General features: G+C 35.5%; 1 protein-coding gene across 20 annotated transcripts in view; it reads left to right on the top strand.

Moving 5' to 3' along the window:
* Positions 1 to 18442, top strand: part of GPHN (gephyrin) — a 268213-nt gene that overhangs the window by 107611 nt on the left and 142160 nt on the right. For all 20 annotated transcript variants that reach the window (XM_039704734.1, XM_039704736.1, XM_039704738.1 and 17 more), the window contains exon 3: positions 4153 to 4210. In XM_039704734.1, the coding sequence (XP_039560668.1) occupies positions 4153 to 4210 (58 nt within the window). The remainder of the gene's footprint in view (positions 1 to 4152; positions 4211 to 18442) is intronic.

Here is an 18442-nt window from a genome sequence, read left to right on the forward strand (position 1 = left end):
TCAGAATTCAAATTATAAAAGCTGACCCCTATGGATTCAGTCCAAGTGAACAAGTGTCTTGCACAAAATGGAATAATACTCCCGTATTACTCTGCAGTAATACTCCAGTGAGACTGTCCCAGCATGGATATATAGAGGGGCACAGGGAAAAATCAGCCAGAAGTCCAACTTCCAGTATTTGGGAAGTTACACAAATAGCAAACAGGTCAGCTTGTTAAAATAGCATAACAGAGTTAATTTATTAATTTAACAATGTAAATGTATTTCTCTTTTAGTTTTGTCATGAATTTACTTCTTGTTTGTATGGTTCAGGGTTTCTTGCCTCCATTTGAGCACAGTTCTTGGTTTTCAACTTTCCTTAACTTGGATGTAGTTTTCTCTCTTCTCTGATGCTCAGCTTTAATTTGTGAAATAGTAAAGCATCCATCTTTCTCAATACAACTGTGTTGGCCTTAGTTCAGTTTATTTCCTGTATTTTGCTAATTTCTTAGGTTGCTATAGAAACCTTGTTGTTCTCCGAATCCTTTTTATGAACTTTCACAAGCCCAGTTTGAAAAGATAAAAAAGACACTACATTTCTATTAGTTTTAAAACCTTTGCTAAAAGAATTATATTTATTATTTCCTCATTATTTTTATGGAGTGTCTCTCTCATCTTTTCTGATGCTTGCCTAAAACACCTGCACCAGTTTAGCCCAGTGTAAGATATGGTCTTGCATTATTATTGTGTCAGCTCTAATTTCTACATCTAGGAATAATTTAATTTCCCTTTTTCAAAGAGATTAGAGAATTGGGCTGTCTGTATTACATTCAAGGTATGATACAGAGCTGATAAGATTAACGTCCATCAGAATTTGAATATAAATTCTGGTGTGTTTGAGATTATCTCGCAAATACAAGTGAAACATTAAAGGTAACTAGTATCTAAAATAATTTCACTGTTAAATAGTGTGTCTTGCTATAGTGTGAAAATACTGCCATTTGGGAGAGAAAGACTTTGCACATTAGGTGAAGTTTGGGGCCATCTTTTCTGTGTACTGGAAGTAACTGGCTGTGTATTTAGCTTTGCTCTTGGTTGGGTATTATCAAAGAGAAAATGCCATTTCTGTTGGAGGATGCTGGCTATTGAGTTGTTAAAAGGGAGAGCAGTGTAATAAAATCTGTTAAAAAAGTAAAATATGTGAAAGATGAAGAGTGACTCCGCACAAAATTTGCATCCCTAATGATCTGAATTCTGCCCATTTTAATGTGTTCTTTGCTGCATTATTTGTTAGCATTAAAAGCCCGTTGTAGTTAATGTGTAGTCACTCAGGCTAGCTGCTCCTTTGCTCTTCTGATCACAGTTACTTCTTGAAACTGTGTGATTAAGAATTAATTCTTAATTGTGATTAAGGATGGTACTATAGAATATTCTAAAAAAAAAACCAATGTGCAGTGAGAGGTTTTTCACAACAAAGTGAAAAAATATGTCATGTGCAAGCCCTCTATCATGGTCTCTGTATCATCCTATAGCTGAAATCTCCTGTTTATCATTGTCTGGTCTCCTTTCAGATGTCAGTAATCAAATCAAGGAATTGCACAATGACAAAAAAGCTTCCAGACAGGACACAATTGATGGTTACACTTAAATGCACTTCAGAGAAACTCTTGAAATAGAAGGTTTTCCCCAAGCTGGACATATCCATTATTGCATTGATTTTCGATTTACCTTGATTTTGCTGGATTTTCTTAGCAATCAGTGCAATGTTTTTGTTTTTTCCTGTGTGTGCAACATTGTCCAGTTGCTTACACTTCAGACTTAACTGGCTGTTAGAAATTTCTAAGAGTGATGTGGTTGTGTTCGCTGCATCCTCCTAGTGTGTGTGATGCCTTTAAACTTCTGTGAAACTCATGGACAAACTTTATGTACAAAGTGAAATGTCTTTTTATGTCTTTTGCCAGTTAAATCTGATACTATAATCTGCTGTGGTGAATCTCTTTCAGAAGTTATAAGACTGACTGAAATCTAATGTTCTGAAACTGAAGTTAAGAAACTATAGACTTCCTTAAAAACTTCATTTCAAATCTGAGACATTGATAAAATTTTATATTATTGCTCTCTGATTCTCTTTTAGCTTCAAATTTTTTATTGTTTGTGTTTGTAGACTGGATTTTTAAGATAAAGATGTCAGTGTAGGATTGTAAATGGACTAAGAGGTATATGAGCTAAAGCTATCAGTGAGATATTATTTATTTAAACAGTAACATAATTTTTAATGTCTTTCTCTTTCAAAAATGTGGAATTGTGGTAGCTGGCATTTTACTTTTTAAAAGTGGTACCATTTGAGCTGCAACTTGGCAGATTCAGAATTTGTTAAACTCTTAACACAAAACTTTGCAGAACTATTTGTGTAGTGATGCTAATTAATGTTGTGAGTCAGATAAGTTTACTGAGTCAATTATTTTGATTTTTTTTCTGATATTCCAAGAAAGTTCTAAGTAATTTCAATTTCCAAGGGTGGCCAATAAAGTAATGTGCCAGATGGAATTCCATGTTGCTGGAGTGCTGGCACTGGAGGTTCTGATTTCTCCTTCTGCTAGAAGGTAGAAAGTCAGTGATTTTGGGGTACTCCAAAGTCAGGAATGGATCTCAAGCACATAAAAGTTTCTTTCTTATGGACCTCATTCCAGTAGCCCTGGGACTGGTCAGGTGCAATGTCAACATGCCACCTGAGCCGCTGCTTGTCATGGTTTGAAGCAATCCTTTGTTGTGATGCTAAAGCAAATTTCTTGTAGCTATCTCTAGAAACACCACTTGAACAAAAGTAATAAAAATTAAAAGTACTTGCACTGGCAAAAAAAGTTTCAGTTCTCTCCAACTTTGAGCTCACTTAGTGAATGGCAGCAATGGAATTTGCAGAGGAAATGGGAGAGAGCGATTGCTACACTCTTTGGCCATGATGAATTTGGATGTAACCCTCTCTCTACCTTGGAAATCACAGCTGATGTTACCTGGAGCAATGATGGACTTCAGACTTTTCCTATGCACACTTCATCCTCTGTGTAAAACCTTCAAACAGTTCATTTACAAGAGAAGTATGGAAAGGCAGGACTTACGTGCAAAATCTTAATGTATTTTCTGTGTTATTCTCCTCTTCTTTTTTTCACTTGACTAAATAATATTTATAATAATTCCAAGATATAAGAAAATACCTCTGTGTAGAAATGCTGAGAATTAGAAACAAAAATTCCAATAATAGGGAGATAATTCAAATGCACATCTGATAGGTGTCTACTGGTTTACAAAAGATAGTTTCTTATGTAACTTCTGTTTTTGTAGGATCCAGAAAATGAATAGTGTTGCTGTGTAGAGCCAGCAGGAGGTCATTAGTGCACTTATATTTTTAGGTCTGAATTGTCACCATCAATGAGATTGCTTCATGAAATAAAAGAAGCCATGTCTGCATGTCTCTGGGCAAAATGTAATATTAACCACCATTTATAGTACATGCTATTCATACATTTTCAGTATGTGAACTGTTCTTTACCAGCATTTTTGCAGGATTTCGGAAAGTAATCAGTGAGCTCATGTAGGACAAAACCCTCTATTTTTTCTGTGTCAATGCCAGCTATTACCCATCACCCACTTTTTATTACCAATCATTAACTGCAAAGATTTTTCAAACATGGAGGCTATAGAGTCTGCATGATTTGTCATGTCTGTACATGCACATTTAATTTAAAAAATTCAATTTCTGGAATTGGATGCATTTCAGATTGTGTCGCAGCATAGTGAAATAGCACTAAGTGCATCAGTCTTCAAACACTTAAACTCATCCATGTGCCTTAGACAATCAACAAGAAATCTTAGAATATGACGATTGCCATTAATATAAAAAATACCATCCAGATGATCGTAATTTTGCTTGGCTGACTTAATTGTTAAGGTGATGGACACCTTGTTACTAATATTTCTGTTAATCACATGGATTTTTTGTTGGATAAAGAAAAGGATTTTTTTTGCTTTTGATTTGGGACTTGCTGGGTTTTACCTCTAAACTGGTAGAAGGAATATTGTGTTTTCGAACAAGTCATTAGACTACAGAAGACTATAAAACTAACATACTGTATTTTCTGTTACTGATTTTGAGAATTTTTTTTCTCCTGATTTCAGGTTGGGTGGGACTATATCTGCATACAAGATAGTGCCAGACGAAATAGAAGAAATCAAGGTACAGTATTACTGTTTTTCAACACTGAATTTCTTTCTTTGGAAAATTACAGAAATGTTACATTAAAAAGCTACGTTATTCCTTGCTTTGAAGTGTATCATAGGGGAGAGAGGAAAGTGTCTTAAGTAAAATTATTAGACCCATATTTAGGTATCTAAAATAGAATTTTAGTTATTTTTACAAATACAGTTTACCTTCAGCTTAAGCTGACTTCAGCAGAATTTCTTTGATGCCAGAATCCTGTGTAATTCAACCTATTTCTGTTTTGCTACCTGAAAACAGATAGAGGACTATGATGAACACTGAGTTATAGTTTCATAACAAAATATATATATTTTGTTATATATATATATTTGTTATAAATATATATATATAGTGTCTTCTGCTTTTGAGATTTAAAGCACATCCATATTTTTCGATATTGTCTGTCTTAAGAAGGGGATGGTATGAAGTAAAAAAATTGTTATAAGATCAAAACATTGTTATAATCTCTTTGTATTTGAGTAGTGATAGCAATAAATACTGAAGTTTGCTTTCAAAGTAATGTGCATTGTAACAAAACTCACTTTAGCCAAGTCCACTCCTGAAATGTGCTTCAACAATTTGTGTCAGTTTTGCTTTTCAGTGGAATGAAAGATGGGTGCTGGGGGGGATTTTGGCCAGATCTGATAGCATGGTTTGTGTAGCTGATTCCTCATTTGGTTGTTCGTAGGTCAATCTGACATATTGCTTGCTCATTGTGATTCCTTAACCCGCTGTACTGTTTCACATATTCATTTTCAGCTGTGCAAAGAGAATTAAGAATAGTTGTAAAATCTTGTGAAGGGAAGTGACTGTGCAATATCTGATGTAGACATGACTTCGCAGTTTGCAAATGGTGAGAATTTATTCTCTTCAATTAGTATCAAACCCACTGCAAGCAACTCACTGCACAGTGACTGCCTGTAACTGCATCAAAGTTATCACACCATCATGATCAAAATTTATTTTTGTCATCTAAGATTCATGGACTCCTCTATCCTGAATTTTATCAAGGGGCACATGATTTATTACTGGATAGATGCACTAGCAGATTTTTCTCTTAGCATAAGAGAAAGAAAGAAGACTTCCGAAATTAAATAGTGGTATTTTTATGATGCTCAGAGAACTGCTCCAAAACTATTTGAAAAATTACAAAAACCCTAAACCACAATATTTTTACTTTAATATAAGAAAACCATTACCACAGATATTTTGTTAATGTTGAAGATGAAAAAAGCTGGTATTTCTGGCTTCATTGTACTAAACTGAGTTCAGTGAACAAAGAAAAATTGTATATTTGGAGATAAGAAATCATTTTACTTTTAGGAACTTACTGCAAGATTAGTAGTCACAGGAATCTTCACCTGCTTAGGAGAACTGTTCTCAATTTTCAGCTTTTTCTTATTTAGCTGGTGTTTAAGTGCTTGAGATCCTAGGAAGCATCAAAGGATGCGTTTCTCATTAGTCTCAGTTGTGCCAGGATGTAAGTGTGGAAAAGTATTTAATAGTTCAAAGTCAGAGCTATTTAAAGTCTTGGGGAAGAATCCTTCCCTTTACTTATTTCTGGTAGCTGTCCTGTCTTGTTCAGGTTGTGGGGTTTTGAGGTTGTATTGGAAGTCAGGCCACGTCTTGCACCTTAAATGGTTGAATTTCTCAAGCTGCAATATACGTAATTTATATTAAACAAGGCACTACTGCAAGATGCCAAGACAGACAAATATATATTGGATATCAAAAAATATTATTTCGTCCATATGTATTCTGAATAGCAGCTGGTAAACACTCAGAGCGTCCTTGCAGTAAATGTAGGGGGTAGTTTTAACATCTGAAAGGCTCTCCTAGCTGATTTGAGTAGAAAAAGGAGAGAGGAGAAAATAGAAGGCAAATCACCTTACTGGAATTTTGCTTCTAGAGAGAACAGAATCTTCTTCCATGCACTTTTGTCTTGCAACTATCTCTCCCCTATATAAACATGAAATATTGAGGAAGTTAATTTGATGAAATATGCAAAAATAATAGCTTCTCTTTTAAAATTTGATTTAACTTGATGGATTGTCGAATTATATTTATGTGAGTTGTATTTTTATATTTTCTGATAGTCCTTAAAAAGTAAACTGCTTACTTAAATGGGAAAGGAGAAACTTCATCAAACAGAGAGCAGTAGTTATTTTGACAAATAAACAAGTCTTTTAGCATTTGCATGTGTTCTAGGAAAGGTGGCAGATTAACCTCTTTTGCAGATCAAAATAATTTATGAGGAAAACCAGTGTATTGATTTTGTTAATTCATGCAATTACATCTTAGGTAGAACACTGTTGCAGGCATATGAATGAGGAGTACTTCTGTCAGAAGTGATAACATGTACCCTGACTAGTCTCGTGCACCATAGCAAGGTTAGGAAGGGTTGTGTGGAACCAACCACCACTGCAGTTCCACAGCATCTGTATCAGTGTGAAACGAAGTGTCTTGAAACCTACCTTCCCTAGATTTTTGTCACAGGTACTTAGTTTCCCAAAGTGATAACACTCAACAGGTAGCCTTACCTAGATACCATCTCAGGTTTCCCCCCTGAAAACTATTCTAGAAGGTAGGTATGTCCTCTATCACATGATCTTATACTGCAATAAAAGCAGCTTTCAGAGAATGCATAAATGGATATACTACCATCTGCATTCCTGTCGTTCCTCCACACCAGTTAATGTCACTTCATTTTCAGTACCTGCTGGTTTTAAAATACCTCCAGAACTGATGAAGACAGTAAATATAGAAACTGCAGCACATTCCTGAGAGTGTCATTGTTTCAACTTCCTCTAGACTTCTGTGCTCATCGGAATATTCATCCTGTAAGCAAGAAGCTTTTCAAACTATCAAAAAAGCATTGTCAGATTTCAGCTTTGTTCCTTACCCACATTAATAATATGTGCCTAAAGGAGAGGTCTTCCAAACCAAATGATTTTGTGTACATGGGGCCTGGCAAGCCTGTCAGGCAACACCAGTTTTGATGAACATGGAGACTGTCTTGAGAATAAAGAGCAATTTATGGCTATTACAGATTAGGGAGAGTTTACATGATGTGCCTATAGATTTATGTCAACAGTATCATCTTATGGTCTATAGTACCATAAGACATGGGCTTTTTTATTTCCACGTTCTGTCATTACAAAGGAATATGTGATGTGGTGAAGGGTGATTATAGAAGAAGACTCAGTGAATGAGAAAACCACTCCTTAACAGATTCCTAATTAAAAAATACTTAGTTTGCTAGGATTTGCAAGTCAAGAGCAGAAAGGAATTTAATTGTTTTGTGTTGAGTTTATGTGCTTTCATATATATTTTCATGTAGACATATGCATGCATCTCATCTCAACACCAGAAATGGATTTTGTAGCAGGTCCTTAATTCATGAAAGTAATATGCACAAGAAAGACATTGCCAGAACATTTCATTCCTATAATATTTGTGGCATGAGACAGATAATCCAGTGTAGAGAATAAAGTTTTAAGTGGTTGCCTCCTATGGTAGTTAGTTTTAAGAAATCTTGTTAGAAATATTTTGTTAGTGCTGGTTATAGATTGTAAATTTAGGTGTAAAGGAGTTCTGGAGCAAGATAGGAGAGGGTTTTTAATTCCATTAACTACCCTTTCACACAGAGACACACTTTATGCTCCTCAAGGAACACTCATAATTCTTCTGTAGATACTATTTTAATGAGAACATATATGCATCAAGTATTAAAGGTTGCATTTAGGACTACAGACATTTTTCCTTGAATAATGGTAGGATAGCTCTCTTTTTTTCTTTAGGAGTATGTGCTAACTTAATGGTTTAATATATGAAAATTTTTATGCACAGCTGAAACACATTCTTCTCAGATTGTCTTCAGTCTTTGAGAAAGTAGATTCCAGTGATAATGATCCAAGAGTAAAAAAAGATAAAAGACGTGAGGGAGAGTGAAGTAGCCAGAAAAGAAATGGTGAGTGCTGCGTCTTCTTGAGAGGTCAGTTGCCCCATGTAACTTAGGAATTCAAAAGATTTAACTTTTCCACACAATCATTTTTAGGAATATCTTAGAAACAAAGGAAGTTGATTTCAGTGTCAGCGAGATGTATTGCAGAACAAAGCTGTACTCCCTGCCATCAACCATAGGCAGCTTTGATATGGTTACAATTAAAATCAGTCTATTCCAAGACTTTCTCAGAAATCATTTGGTTTGCCGACTGTGTGGTGTCATATACCTGCATCATGCTGTATCCCAGAATCTGTTGTTTTTGCTGATAAGAGTAGCTGATGAAACTCATGGAAACTTTGTGTGGAGCCGAGAAATGCTGGCCTTGATCATTATCAAAGCATTTTCATAATTATCAACATGTGGCAAACATAAGTAGCAATTTGTCAGCAAGTGCCAGTTTGTAGTCCCATTTAAAAAAAAAGCACAAGAGAAAGGTAGTTGTAACTACTGTGGTGGATAGTCCACAAGAACAGGGTTGTGCCTGAAAATATTGAGATGTCACAAAACTGAGTGTTAGCAGGTAGCATCTCCATAGACTCTAAAGCTTACAGATTCGTGTTTAAAAATATTTAAAGGGTATATGTGATGGTCGTGTCACATGTCATTCCATTAGATTGCTAGTTATGTATATTGACTAAAACTAAGGCCTTGTCTTTTACCACTCTTAACATGCACTCAGAGTCTGATCAGTACACAGTTTAATTATACACCTGCCTCTAGGTAAAGAAAGTTTCTAAAACCTTTTGCAAATGTCCTAAGCAGTAACAAAAAAATGACACTGAGATGTCAGCTTAGTGTATGAAATCCCCAATAAACTTGCAGATTTCGTTTTCCTACTTTCTTGGATTTTCATGAAAGAGACTTTCTTATGTACATGACTCCAACTAGGACAATTGAGAAGTGGGATGTGTTAAGCTAAAACAACTTTCTGTCTCATCATATTTCCCATTAATCAAAGTCCACCTGATGTACACACAAATTTCTTCCTCAGTTAATTTCCAAATCCTGAATTAGCAGAGTCCATCACTGACTAGTGTTCTTTTTCAAGCTACGTGTCATTGTTTAGATGACAAAAAGCTGGGTTTTTACTTGCTGTATTAATCCTTAATAATTAATCTCTTATTACAGATGTTGTTTCCATGCTCGAGAGAGCTAAAGTTTTGTGTGTGGGATTATGTGACATAATCGTCCAAAACTTTTTTATATAAAACAAAATCTTACTTTCCTTTAATTTTTTGTCTACGTGTATGCATTTGTGCTAGAAACTAAAGATTTGCAACCCCTGCAGTATTAATAATGGCCATGCATTTGTGCTTCACTCTTGTAGTTCTAGTCCACAGTTGATTATTTATATTGTATTGAATCATATTATATTGCTCCTAGACTGTGATTTCCTTATCTGTTTTATTATGTCATTTTTTCTTCTCATGAGTCCTTTGTTAATCTATGTTTTATTTCTTCTAAAACTGATTTTCCCCCTTTTTCTGGAAAATGGAGTCTGTATTACATTCGTTCTCCTCTAGGCTTTTGGTGTCAAGCATGGCTGTGCAAGCCTGACTAGTCCAGGCACAGTCTCACACCAGTGAAATATGTGTTTCATAAGAATGCCTTTTCTGTTGTGGATTTTTTTTCCCCACCTATGAAGCCATTAGTGGTTGTGAATATCAGTTTTGACTTTTGGATTGCTTCTGCTCTGATAGGTTTGAGACTGCTTTTGCTTGGAGGACGTGACTGTTCTCCATGCTATAACTTTTGCTATCTCAAGTTTCTGTATAGAAACTCCTTAGGGAGTACTCACTGAAGGGGCTTTTCATCTGTTTCTCTCATCTTCCATGGATGATGGAGACTCACTGCAATCACAGACACTCAATCAAAAAAAAGACACCTTTTACAAAAAGAATGTAAAATGAGAGGTGGCTGAAGTGTCTATCAAACTCTGATCTAGGACTGCTGAATGTGTCAAAAACATGCCTCTGCTTTCCTGGCAAGGGCATCAAATGCCCAGACACAGTCTGGATGAAAGAGTATACTCACTAACTTTCCACGTGAAAATAGGAATTGTCACTTTTTGTTTTCCTGCTGTCTTCCATCTTGTGTTGCATAGGCTTTGTGGCTTCAGAGGCTTCATGTCTCTAGAAATGACAGGTGAGACCACCTCACCAAGTTACCTTGCTCTTCCAGGCTGTCTTGAATATAAAAAATGCTGAAGCATTGTTATAAATTCCTGTCCCCTAATGTGAGTAGAATTTCAGTGAATGCATTTTATATTGCATTCTGTGATTTAGTCTTGTGAACATACAAAAGTTTAGCCTGTGATTTGCAGATCATGGAATAATGCCACATGGGGAAGGGAAGGGCAAAAAGACCATGCATCCACTGAAGTTCAAATGTAATGCTAACAAGACAAAATCATTTTAGAAATATTATTATTTACTTTCTAAAGCAAACAAAATCGCTCAATAATTCTTCTGCAAAGAGAAAACAAAAATAGCTGAAAGTTAATTTACAAGACAAACCTATTGTTCATCCTTTAATCATTTCTGGTTGCCCAGCTGTTGCCCTTAAGAGGGGACATTAATGTGTATCAGATTTTTCATTACCACAGACCTGTTTGTCTATTCAGTCTTTATTAATTAATTTTGTTAGAAACAGGATTTGAAATCTCTTGTTTTCCAGCATAAAAAATATCTCTGCCTCTCTCTATGGCTGTAGTAACCAGTTTTGTCTAAATTCCTCCTGGTTTTCTCTCATTTTCCATTTTTGCTAAATGCACAACTTTGTACCAGCCATCACCTGAAACCTAGTTGGCTCCTAGGGCATCTTCTGGCCAGGTCTAATACAGTCTCTTCTTCTTTTCATCTGACTCCTTATACTGGGCAGTTTTCAGTGCCTTCTGTTCTCACTGGAAAAGTAATTTCTTAAATAGGATGTCACTTAACATGAATGAGAGGAGAAAACAAGCTCAGCTTCATTAAGCAGCAAATAGCTTTTGGCAAGTGTTTAAGTAACTCAAGTTCATATAAAAGCCCTAATAATTTTCCACGTGACCTGTTACATTAAGTTTTGGTTGGTTTTATTTACCCTGTAAGAATGCATTCTGATTATTCTTATTTGAGGTCTTAATGTTATCTTAATGCTAATTTTAATGCTATCCTATCAAAACTGATAATGTCTTAAGTAATTAAGGGCTTGACTAAGTTTGAGGGAGATCAATATTATGCTCATTTCTTGTGGTAAATTTATTTCTCAAATATATTCTTTTTATGATTGTCAGAAGAGATGAATGCTGGGCCTGTATATATACGAGAAGAGGCCATCAGGATTGTTTTAGATTGCTTTTTTTCTAAAAACAACCCCAAACCTTCAGGTTCTATATGTTGGGTCTTTGTATATAGGGAAAAAGAGATCAGGAGTGTTGTTTACAGTTTTTTGGTTGGCTGTTTGTGTTAATTTTTAGAGAACTCTCAGTTGTACAGCTATTTACACGCTATATCTTTGTCAATTATGAAAATTATTATTTGAAGAGAAAAGAAATATTACTGCAAATAAGGACATTAAAATACTGAGTAGTTGTGTGACAAACCATCTGATAAAATTCAGCAGAAATTAATGTTAAATGGTGTGTATAGGAGATGTGAAAAATCCCCAATTCCAATTTGCATATAAAATAGAAGTCTCTAATTAGACTACTATGATCCAAGAATGAGGGCTGAGCAGTGTGCTGAGGTGGTTACTATTAGCTCAGTGTTCAAGAGCAACTGAAGGGGCAGAGGCATGGGAGCCATGGGGGTGGACTGAGGAGAGGGGAACCAAGACCAGAACACTGAATTTTTTCTCATGGTCCCACACCATGTACAATGGCATGTGAAGGGCTATTCCCTTAATCACAAAAATGGTACAATAGCTGTGAGAAATATTTAGAGTCAGATTATAAAAATAATTAATTTTAGAAGCACTTTCATGTGACGAACAGATAGAACTGGGGACAGAAATGTTCACAAGTGGCACATTTGGTTGCATTTCAGCAACATTTTTCCTTATTTATACTGCACTTTTAAAATTAGCTCTCATTCTTAATTTATGCAAATTTTAAGACTGCCTGAAAGCAGGTGCCAAAGTTTTGATTATGTGTTTTCTATTGCTTGATAATGCACTGATTGTAAGGAAAAAAAAAAGAAAGAACGCGCACAGCAGAAACCAGTTTAATACACCATGTTTTCCTGAAAAAGATTTGCAACTGGTAGACTGCAAATAATTCTGCTAGAATAGTGTAGTTTATTTTGCTTTCATTGTATGTTTTCAGATGATTGTTAAGGTTGTGTTTTAAGACGTGATTGGAAACCACAATGGGAAAACACCAAAAACTACACAAGCCTCCCTGTGACATGCAAGTTTATAAACCGTATGAATAGAATGATGCTTAGTACTTCACTGTGTGATTGCACCTCATTCAACTTCTCTGATAATTAATTGGGTTTTTTGTGATGTCCTATTCCTATTAGTGACCCTGTCATAGATAAGGTCTACTGTCTAAAACAGAATATGAAACATGAAATGTTTTTAACAGAAAACCAAACAAAAACTTCTTTCAAGGAGATATCATAAGGGAATGGTATAAAGTATTGACATGTTGAACTGTGGCTAGAGGCATTTTATTTGCCCAAATACTTTCTTTTATCAGTTGCACAAGATTGGTCTAGATGAGATTTTGTGCTGGTGAGCTGTGTCTGAGCACCAATGTAAAATGAAAAATTAGAAGTGGATTCTATGTTTTATTGAGTATGTTGGGTAAGTGGCTCTTCTCATCTCCAGTAGTGCACAGAGCTGGAATGTTGGCTTAACTGATGTCCTAAAGGCTTCAAGAAATGGATGTCTTCCAGCAAAATAAAATCATAGCCAAGTGTGTAGAGACAAATTTTAAAATGCCTGCCTTAGCCCTAGCCACCCTGTCCTTGGTGCCAAGAGCTGAACATCTATCTTGAGTCATGTCTGTGTTACCAAGTCACGCAAACCAATAAAGTGCATCCATCTATAAAGTAAAGCATGTGGTGCTGGAGATCCAGCATACATCATATGTTCTTTGATAGGTTTTATTTCAAACTACTTCTGGTATTATTTTGTGTGCCTGTTAACAGCTGGAGTGGATTACACATGCTGCTGATGTCCATCTTCCAAATAAGTTTTATCTGAAAGGATTCCAGTTCATCTGATCAAAGGCTACTCTGCAATCTGAGCCAAAGTCTGTTAAGCAGAGAGATATTAAAAGTGCTGTTTTGTTCTAACAGGCTGTGGTAGATGTGTCCCTTCAGCCAGCACATGTATTCCCGTAAAACACAGCATGTCAGGTTGCAAATGTGAACTTCATAATACAGGACCCTTGTTACTAGTGAAAGGCTATGTCTGAGCTAAGTATTCAGAGAGTGCCCAGCCCTTCTGGCAAACTATTCAAAGTAAAAAAACCAAACTATTTTCTAGACCAGTAGTCTCCAAATGGTTTGATCATCTACCTCATCAGTAAAGAATTTTTTAATATTTAGCCTCCAATAATGTATATTCTAATATTTTTCTCCCTGCACTACAGTGGATCATAGAAGTATTTGGTTGGAAAAGACCTCAAAGATCATCCATTTCAAACATCAACCCCAGCACTGCCAAGTCCTCTGCTAAACCATGTCCCCACGTGCCCCATGTATATGTCTTTTAAATACCTCCAGAGACAGTGATTCCACTGCATCTCTGGGCAGTCTGCTCCAATGCTTTATAACCAATCTAAACCTTTCCTGGTACAACCTGATGCCTTTTTCTCTTGTCCTGTCATTTGTTACCTGAGAGAAGAGACTTGTCCCCACCTTGCTACAATCCCCTTTCAGGCAGCTGTAGAGACCTGAGACTCCTCTTGTCCGGGGTAAAAAACCCCGGCTCCCTCAGACATTGGTCTATTCCATATTAAAAATATTGTATTGCAGCAGTTTTAAGGAAGGAAGTCCAGCAGATATGTTATCAGGCTGAAAGAAATTCTTCCCCTGAAGTTTGCTTCTGTATCGTGATAATAAAGCTTTCCCAAGAATTTGCTCTGGTTTTTGTTGGGCTTTTTTTCCAAGATAAAAAGCCTTATTGTGTCCGTTAATGTTCATAACCACTATAGTTTATCTGCTGTTTAGTTTCTGTAATCAATAGTTGGTGGAACTATTTATTTTCATGGTTTTTACCTAGGGGAACTAATAATCAATGCCACCATATAAGAATAGGACAGACACAAGAGCAGGGTGCATCTTGGGTGGAGGCATCAGATCCTTAAGGAAGTGGGATTGACCTGGACAAATTATCTCAGAGAGCTGTGGTTCTCACAAAAGCCAATTGGTTTTGCCATGTTGTGTGTAGAAAACACTAAGTATTTGACTGGACAGCTATAATACATATTATTATGTATTTGGGTGCAAGACTGTGTGCTTTACCAAACAGAAAGTTTTGATATTGCAAGACAAATGATGTAATTTGTTGCGTCTGAAGTCATAATATTTGCTCTTCTGGATTATCTTTGAGTACACTACTGAAGTGTGTCTTAGCATGCACTTATTTAGGCAAAGAAAACAATTCTTTTCAAATTAAGGACTCCTGTAAGATTAAAGCTTGATGTTTTCCTTTTTATTTCCCCTATGGCTTTGATACGCTAATTTTCTGGATTCCTCCATGATAAAATAGGAAGCATTTTGATATTATTTACTGTAATACTGATTCTGTACTTTTCAATTATAGTAGGATTTTGGAAATTCTGTGACTTTAGTTTTCCTAAAGAAGAGGTATAAGGGAGGGAATGCCATTGACTCCTCAAAGTTCAGTGAAAGGTGGAGTGGTTGAAGAGTTTCACTTTTTAATATACGTTCTTATTAAAAAGACACAAAAATTTCTAGAATTGTTCTGGCAGGAATTATTGCATTCAATTTCAGCTGCCTCATCATTATGACAAGATTAGGTGGGATCCTAAGACTGCAAAGGTAATACATATACTTCTTTCATCATTTCTGCATAGAATGACATTTCTATTTTCTCTAATTATTTATCACCTGCTTTGTTACTGTTATGCTCTATCAAAATACCCTTGATTTTAAAGTAAAAATATGGTAACATTTTCTCTGAGTAGCTTCGGGAGCATGATGTCATGAGCCTCTCTTTTAACAAATAGTCTGATCCCCTATGGAAATTTGTACTGCTTAGTTCTGTCATTTTAAAGGGTTCTTCTGTGTTCTTGGTAGTTGAGTGTAATTTAATGTGAGTGAGCATTACTCACGATGTATCATTCTGGAAAATGAAACTATGTATCTCAGGATACCTTAGAAGAAGAAGAAGAAGATAAGAGCTTAACATCAAGATGTTTTAAAATTCTTATCCTATTTAACAAAGGAGGAAAATAGCCCTTTATTTATTTGGAGTGCCTTCTGTATTTTAATAAGTTTTTCTAAGGAATAATGCTACATAAAACAGGCAATGTGTAAAAATAAAGCTGGCTGTCATTTGGGACACTGAAGCTAACACTTGAGTTTTACAGAGTATCTTGAGGCTCTAAATGACAGCACGCAATTATGGTCAGGCTGTTTTGAAGGAAAGATGATCAAGTTTAAAATCAGAGAGCTATAAAGAACTGCTTTACATACAAAAGATCCAAGTGCCTCTTAAGTAGTGTTACAAACTGTGAATGCATATGTTGGTGAGAAATCTAAAGGGATTGTTATGTTTTGGAAATGAAAAAAAAGAATATTTGTGAAGTAGTATGCTCTCAGTGTAATTAAAGCTTTTAAAACATTATACCCACTACAGAGTTGACTTCTGAGACACCCAGCAAAAGAAGTAAGAAATCAAATCTCACAGATAATGAAAAATTCTGAGTTTTCTGGGAATTAAATATTTTCTGCAGACCTGATTATTAAAAGTGCTTAGTACAAACATTTTAACCATTTAGCCAATAGCTGATATACAGGCCTGAAGCTTTCTTCATAATGACGCAGTTCCCTACATTTGTAATTTTGCTTTAAATAAAACAACTGAGCTCCACCTCATGTATTTGGGTACCTCAGACATTTTACAATGTGTTATTATATTTAAATGTTCTATATGGAACATATAAAATTTATATAGGTTTTAATATGTGTGTGCATGTTCATAATATTTTGAATTTCAGTGTTTAGTTGCACAATTTCAGTACCTTAAACTCTTTAAAAATCAATCCTATATTTGGAGAAATAGTATTTTAACAGAGCCCTAGTTTTGCAACAGGAAAAACAGCTGATGATGTTGCAGTTCATCTAACACTATGGCAATTTCATAATGTACAAATTGGAAAAAAACCCAGACTTTTCCTCACTGGTAGAATAAATAGCTAATTTCAGAGTAGCTTTTTGTTGAAAAGCTTTTTTAATTCACTCTGCTGGATCTCTACCAATGAAAAGATTATTGGATATGTTTGAGCAATTATATTGCCTTCTGAGAATGGCTAAATAATAGGGAAAGAAAACCAAAGGCAATATTCTTACTGTCCTTATAATTGTGTTTTGAATATGTATGAAGCATGGAATTAACATGTGATCAGCTATTTTCAAATTTTATCCTTTCTTGTGGTTTTAATTAAGAATTTGTTCTGTCATAGAATCATTTAGGCTGTGAAAGACCTTTAAGATCATCAAGTCCAACTGTAAAACTTAATACTGCCAAGTTCACCTTCAAGTCATATTCCCCAGTGCACCACCTGTAAGTCTTTTAAATAGCTCTAGGGAGATTAACTCCAGCACTTCCATGAGCAGCCTGTTCCAATGCTTGTTAACCCTTTTGGTGAAGACATTTTTTCGTAAGATGCAATCTAACCCCCTGGCACAACTTCAAATGGGCTGACATTCTTCTTATGTAAGATTTTTTATATTATATGACATAAGTATGTAATTTATTTATTGTTTATTTCTTGTTACTTGTGAAAAGAGACCAAACCCGACCTCTCTACAGCCTCCTTCAGGTGGTTGTAGAGAAGGGTAAGGTCTCCCTGAGCCGCCTTTTTCCAGGCTAAACACCTCCAGCTCCCTCAGCAGCTCCTCATCAAAAACTTGTGCTCCAGATCCTTCACCAACTTCATTGCCTGTCTTTGGATACATCATCAGTAGTCACAACACAGTTCTTCAAATTAATACATGGGGCACAAGTTTTTCTCTGACTGCATATTTAATGGCATACTTAAATCACTTCAACATGTAGGTTTCAAGATCAGGAATAAGATGCAGTGCATCAAGCCCACTGACAAATAACAAGTTTCTTTTACACATAGGGTGGATAATAGCTTAGTAATGCAAATTAAAAAAAACAAAATAAATTTAAAATTGAAATTTTGGTATAAACAGTTAATTTAAAATGGTTTTCTAGATCACTGGCATTTGTCTCATGCAAAACTCTCCATAGAAGCCTGAGTTTTTGCTCTTTGCCATTTGCAGGGAACTGAAGGAAACATCCAAAGTACAGAGTTTGCAAAAGAAGTAAACATTTTCTTATCAGACCTCAGCCAGACACTGAAATCTATCCAAAGAACAGAGATTACTAATGACATTTTTTGTACAAGTAGATCAGTAAGAAATTTAATATCTCCCTACAAACCATCATCATAATAAAAGGAGCCTAAAGGTGTGAAATCTGTTTATTCTTTTAGCCTGCAATTATTTCCTGAGCATAATAGTATTCTCTTGTCAGTACTGTAAATTAGGATGGCCAGATGTTAACTTGCTAGTTACAACCTTCAACTGAGTATATTTAGTTGAAGTGGTAGTCTATTTTCCTGTGCCTCAGTTTTATCATTGCGTTTACTAGGTTATGGTTTTTTGTTCCTAAGGGTCAAAAAATACAGGAAGTTCAAATTTCCCAAACTCAAAAAATTTTGTAGATAAGTTGGTGTCTGAAAAAAAAAAGTCTTATCACTGTTAATTTTGGATGTAGAAAGCTGTATTCTGTTCAATCAAATAAAATATATTTAATGTAGCCAGTAGTCTTACTTTTTCTTGCTGATGTTTTGAAATTTGGGTGACAGATAAAAATTGGTTAGAGTTTCCTGCTAAATACCTGCTTTTGGAATTAGACAGAAGTGAAAGCAGAAACAGGAGCTAAAGACTTAAGGGACTCCTAAGTGATCTGTGACATTCAGGAAGGAATGGCTGTGGTGGCTTGAAAATTGG

Source organism: Passer montanus, unplaced genomic scaffold (assembly GCF_014805655.1).
Source record: "Passer montanus isolate IOZ18808 unplaced genomic scaffold, ASM1480565v1 scaffold18, whole genome shotgun sequence".
Taxonomy (NCBI): domain Eukaryota; kingdom Metazoa; phylum Chordata; class Aves; order Passeriformes; family Passeridae; genus Passer; species Passer montanus.